The 6000-nt window shown below is 38.8% G+C and overlaps 1 protein-coding gene across 3 annotated transcripts in view; it reads left to right on the top strand.

Annotated features, from left to right (window-relative positions):
- Positions 1-534: 534 nt before the first annotated feature.
- The window catches only part of GRM5 (glutamate metabotropic receptor 5), a 272147-nt gene continuing 266681 nt past the window's right edge, over positions 535-6000 (top strand). For all 3 annotated transcript variants that reach the window (XM_086481710.1, XM_086481709.1, XM_086481708.1), the window contains exon 1: positions 535-1213. In XM_086481710.1, the coding sequence (XP_086337836.1) occupies positions 535-1213 (679 nt within the window). The remainder of the gene's footprint in view (positions 1214-6000) is intronic.

Below are 6000 nucleotides of genomic sequence, written 5' to 3'. Positions count from 1 at the left end.
AGACACGTTAGAAATGGCAACATCTTTCTTCTGTGTAATGAAATACTTGTCTGTCATTTGTGCTTTTGAAAATATTTCCCCAAATAATTTTTAAACAAAAGCGTCAAAGAGAAAGACACTGATTTATACCAGAAGTAGTGCAAGCCTAAGATTGTAAAACACTGAAGTACAATGAAGTTTTCCAGCTTGAAAATGATGGAAGCAATTGTATATAGGAGACAATGCATTACAGTCATTGACAGCAGTAGGAATAAGGGCAATTTTAGAACAGATTACAAAGCTGACTGTAACTAATTTTAAAGCTCTTTCTCTTATTTATTCATTTTTGAAGGTTATGAGGATTATGATCACATGTGCAGCTCCGCATAGCTGTCTACTTGGAGATGATGGTGACTCCTTAGAGAACACACGCAAACTCCTGGTTAACCATCAGCATAGCGCTCCTTTTATCCAAAAGATTTGATAACTGCTTTTAACCAGCTCTCTGATTTTGTTCCATCATGTTGTCTCTACCAGCCTAAACCATTTCCTAAAATGGTCCTTTTTCTGTTCCTTGCAATCCTGTTATTGAAGGAAGATGTCTGTGGGAACTTCGGGCTTTTGGTTTCAGCACAGGCCAATGAAAGAAGGGTGGTTGCACACATGCCTGGTGATATTATCATTGGAGCTCTATTCTCTGTCCATCATCAACCAACTGTTGACAAGGTTCATGAGAGGAAATGTGGAGAGGTAAGAGAGCAGTATGGCATTCAGAGAGTGGAGGCAATGCTACATACCCTTGATAGAATTAACTTGGACCCCACACTGTTGCCAAATATAACGCTAGGATGTGAAATAAGGGACTCCTGCTGGCATTCTGCTGTGGCTCTGGAGCAGAGCATTGAGTTTATAAGGGACTCTCTTATTTCATCAGAAGAAGAGGAAGGGATGGTGCGATGTGTGGATGGATCATCATCGTCTTTCCACTCCAAGAAACCCATTGTTGGTGTCATCGGACCCGGCTCTAGTTCAGTTGCCATCCAGGTCCAGAACTTGTTGCAGCTTTTCAATATACCTCAGATTGCTTATTCTGCCACAAGCATGGACTTAAGTGACAAAACTCTGTTCAAGTATTTTATGAGAGTTGTGCCATCTGATGCACAGCAAGCACGGGCTATGGTGGACATCGTCAAGCGCTATAACTGGACCTATGTTTCTGCTGTCCATACCGAAGGTAAGAGGTTATTTTTTTCCATATTAAAATGCCTTCGAACTACTTTGATGTGTTCTAATAAATAGATGATAATAGTTTGATGTTGTTGGGTTTTTGTCAGTCTGTTGTCAACAGTACAGGCTTTTACTTTACTTAATAATAACTTCACATTCTCTATTGGACTGAAGTAGCATCGTGTTGATAATGGCTGAAAACAAAATTTGAAATACAGGATTTTGTGTGCTCTAGGGCCGCTTGTTGCTAAAAGTGCTTACTCTGGAGTCTCCTAAGTGATGTTAATTTAATTTAGTCGACATTTATTTATTTTTCTTTACCTACTGATTGATGTATTTATGTAGAACATTAATTTTGACTATATTAGTGTCAATTGGAAGTGAGAAAGCTTCTGGCCTTCCCAGTGCAGAAGAGTACTAAATCGTCATTTGAAACTGTAGCTGAGTCAGAATGTGTTCCTGCTTAATATCTGAGCTGCAGAGGCATAAGTACTAGAAAACATATAATTCTGGCTAATATCCGAATGAAAGTTATCCCAGCTCCTCAAGATCAAAATGGTTTCAATCTTTTTTACAGTACTCCATGGAGTACTGCACCCACTTCTTGCTCTTCATCTGACCATTGGTTTTGGGAGTGAGCAAGGGAAGTCTCCTCGAATCTACTTCACACATTTATGCTCCATCAGGTGTCCATAAAATCAGAACTGTGTGCTAAATTGCTTTCCTCTTTTTATTAATTTGAGTTAGAGCTTAAGTTTCTTACCCAGTGTTCAGAAGAGTGTATGATAAAAGGGAAATGCTATGGAAAAGCTTAACTGATTTTGTTTTTCCTTGTATTGCCAGAGTTGAGTGGGTTCATCTTGTTATAAATGACTAGAATTTCATATTACCTTCAGAGCAGGTTTCACCAGCCCCTTTCTAATGACACCACCATTTAATGAATTTTCTGAAATAAGGTTCTGCGATGAATTTTAGGATCTCACTGGGTCGCCTCTGTTCAAACAGACAAACACCGAACGGAAGGCTCAGAATATGATCTGAAAATGAAAAATGTTATTAAGAGATTGAGTAGTGGTGGCAACGTTGATGAACAGCAGCAGATGCTGCTGGCTTTATTACAACGAATAGAAAGCAGATTGTCCTTCCCACACACTGAGTGTGCTTCTCTGGCAGACTTCACACTATTCAAAGCTCTTTTTGGGGAGATGCTGGTCCAATGCTAGCGTGTAGAGATCATTTTCCTCCTACAGATATGTAGAGAGCTCATTCTGCAGTATTTAAAAAAAAAAAAAAAAGTTAGAACTTGCATGCAGATTGTTGAATCGTGTTTCCATCACAATAATAACAGTAAATAACTGCAGCATCTTTTGTATGAGGATGCATGAATATACTAGCATTTTAATATAACAGTGTATAAATCACTCTACGTCACATCATGTGGTGAAGGCATTCTGTGCCAGATGATGCCTTTGGCATGGCTTGGTGTGCAGCCTTCATTTCACAAATACGTATGAATAAGATCACGGTAAAAAATAGTGTGACTGATACATCAAATCATAAGCATAAGATTTTATATCCTGAGTACTCTTGATGACTCATCTAATTTTTGCTATGAACAACTTTTACACCTGTGCTTCTTCAGAAGGGATGCTTATATCTTCAGTGTGGGAATTGTCAAGCTTATACCCAGGTCTGATTCTGCACAGAGTGAGAACACTGAATTTTACCACTTCCTGTGGACACCCTGTTTGGAGCAGATGATGACATACGACGTGTTAATCTTACGGCAGCGGAACTTTGCACTGTGCACTAGAAAGAAGGGAATAGGGACACAGGGGTTGAAGCTGGAGATAGCTGATATGGGCAAGACAAGACTAGTAAATGACAAAGGAGCTGAGTGGGAAGAAGGAGAAATGATGACTGATATATCTAGTACAACATCTGCCTACTTCTGCTGGCATTAAAGTCGACAAGATAGGTGGTACATCGTTAATACACCTAAGACCTCATATAATCCATAACATATTTACAGCAATATAACTCTGGACTTCAGTGAACAAACACTAAACTTGGGTTCTGGGAACCTTATCATCCTGTCATCTATTTGCATAGTCTGGTCATGATGATGAATATGCTCTCCAGTTAAATAACATCACACAAATGTTTTCTAACAACAGAACAGATGGTATTTACAATGGGATAGAAAAATACAAACTGGTCAAGGTATTTCTTTGAAATGTTACAATGTCTGTTGTTCTGGGCATTTTCCAAAGATTATGGCAGATGTTATCACTTCTAGTAATGGAAAGATTTTTTAAAAAGACACCAGAAAAGAGCCCTACAGATGAATGCTAAAGAAAAGAATTTATATTATTTTTATTTTTGTAGTTATTTTACGTTCTAGCATAGTATCTGCTTACTTGTAAACATTCTGAATATGCCCCTCTACTCAGTGTCCTACATTTGCAGGTATTATTTCAAAACCGAAAAAAAAATGTTGAATCCCCCTCCTTGAAATTTTTATCAATTTAGGATCTTACCCACCCATTGAGAGTTGTCCTTCTTTCAGTACCTCCAGTAATTCTGACCATCCTCATTCATTATCTTTAGCTAATCTTCATACATTACCCAGACTCTTCTGAAATATGATCTTGGGTTTTCTGGGAAGGATTACCAAGGAGAGAGAGGGTCCTCTCCTTCAAAGGTGGACGGTGAGAAAAGAAGAGGCAGAAAAGCTTGGTTATTTCATTACTTTGGTAGTTTCATCAGCAGTTAAAGTTATAAGTTTCTTTTTGGTCTAGTATAAGAAAAGCCTAGCATAAGTCAGTAGCTTCATAATAGAAAGCTTCTTGTTTAAATCTTTCCTTCTTCACTTACTAATTATCTGTGCCTGCAGTGGCTTAATACGTTGGGAGGCTGATCTCAAGTTGTGTTATTAAATCCTTATTCAAGACTTCCAGATTTAAAACATGCAAACATTTTGAGAGGTTCTTGTAAGCTTTCCTCCTTTGACATTTAGCATCATGGTTTAATCTAGTTGATACCTCCAGGTGTACAAGTAACCACTAGGAGTAAATATTTTTCCTGAGAATGGGAAGGTAGTAAGCATTATTGTCACTGGAGCTCTTGTAATTTTAAGGAGGAATTTTCTACAATCCAAGTAATAGGAAGTACGAGTAATAAATGAAGGATATTTCTCATAAAGCAACAGTCATCTCCACTTGCTGTAGTATATTTTACTTCTACCAATCAGAAATCTTTGTAAGTCTTAGATAGTCTTAGGTTGTAACTCCCCTTGCTCGGCTCTGTCAGAAATGATATGTACTACTGGCATCTTTGTCTTCCTCCACTGTCCTACTCTTCCTTGCATTTAGTGATTTGTGGGGTTTTACTCTGAATCAATCTGGCTTTGAAATAATCTTTTTCACCCACTATCAGGTCGCTTTTCAAAAAAGCCTCACCAGTTCTGAACTCCAGGTCACACCTTGGTCCCATGACCATATGTGTTAACACTGTGTGGCAGGGAGGCAGGAGTGAGCAGACAAAGAAGGAAACTGTGATGGAAAACTCCTTGTATTGAAGACCTGTCACTTAAAGCCTGAAGCAAGTGCCTTCAGCTTCATGGATTACTACAATAGGCATGCTGGGTGTGCTGGAGATCATTTTATGTGAAGTTTGCATATTGAACTGACTCTTTCAGCTGACCTTACAGATGTTTTATTCCACCACTGTGTTAAGAAGCAGAGCTTAAACAAACTTTCCTCAAACTTAACCTAATCTGTACTTCTTAAGCCAACTTTGCCACAAGTCAGTAATGCAGCTGAGAACTCTCCTGTTCTGTGCCTCTCCCTGAGCCAAAGTAGCCCAGCAGAGAGAACCCCCCTGGTTTAGTTCCCCAATTTCTCAGAGCACATTAGGGATCCTTTTTAGCTCATATAACTCTCGTTCACTCCCACAGAAACTAATGCATATAGAAGGGTGTAGAGAGGAAAATTTGTGCCGGTATTTGGATTTTGGGTGGTGATGGTTGGCATGCAGATGGGCCATCACCTCAAACATCCCTGGCATTTTGTCTCGGCCTTTTCTTGCTTAACCACTCAACACCACAGTTAATCAGAAATGATCAGGGAAACTGGGGAGAAGCTGTCTATCTGCTGCAAGAAACAAAGAACTGTCTGTTTACCTCGTTTCCGCTATGAAAGCATTTCTTTTTTTTTTTTCTGAAAGATCAGAGAAAAATATATACAATTTTCTCTTCTCCCATCATTGCAATTTGAAGGCCTCATTGAAAGCCCATTTGAAGTCAATACTCCCCCGTTGACTAGACTGACATTTGGATTAGGCCTTCCTAGTCAGAAAAAAGGTCAATCCCTGAGAGTCTGTGCTTAAAATTTGCCTGGAGCCAAATAAATTAATAATTTGAAAGGCAATTTTCATTGCCATTGGAAACCATTTCTGTTACCACTCTGAATAGAGTGATGAGGTGATGTTTGCTGGAAAAATAGGACTGCACAGGGGTACCACTGAAACACAATAGGCTAAATTTATTGGGGGTGGCAAGGGGTAAATTTCACTCCATTATGTAAAAGGTGTGATTTACTTTTGAACACGTTTAAGAAAGCAGCCACTTTGTTAATGTTTTCTTTAGACAGTTCTGCAAGTAAACATTGAACCAAACTCAAAGTCCTCTCTGTTTAATATGACTGTCCTCCATTTAAATTTATCATAAGTGTATACAAAGAGGTGGTTCATATTAATTTTCTTAGGATGGACCCAGGCAAACGTAACAAAAGC

This window comes from Leptosomus discolor, chromosome 1 (genome assembly GCF_034619465.1).
Source record: "Leptosomus discolor isolate bLepDis1 chromosome 1, bLepDis1.hap2, whole genome shotgun sequence".
Classification (NCBI taxonomy): domain Eukaryota; kingdom Metazoa; phylum Chordata; class Aves; order Leptosomiformes; family Leptosomidae; genus Leptosomus; species Leptosomus discolor.
The sequence above is the reverse complement of the archived record's forward strand: the minus strand, read 5'-3'. Positions and strand labels throughout refer to the sequence as shown.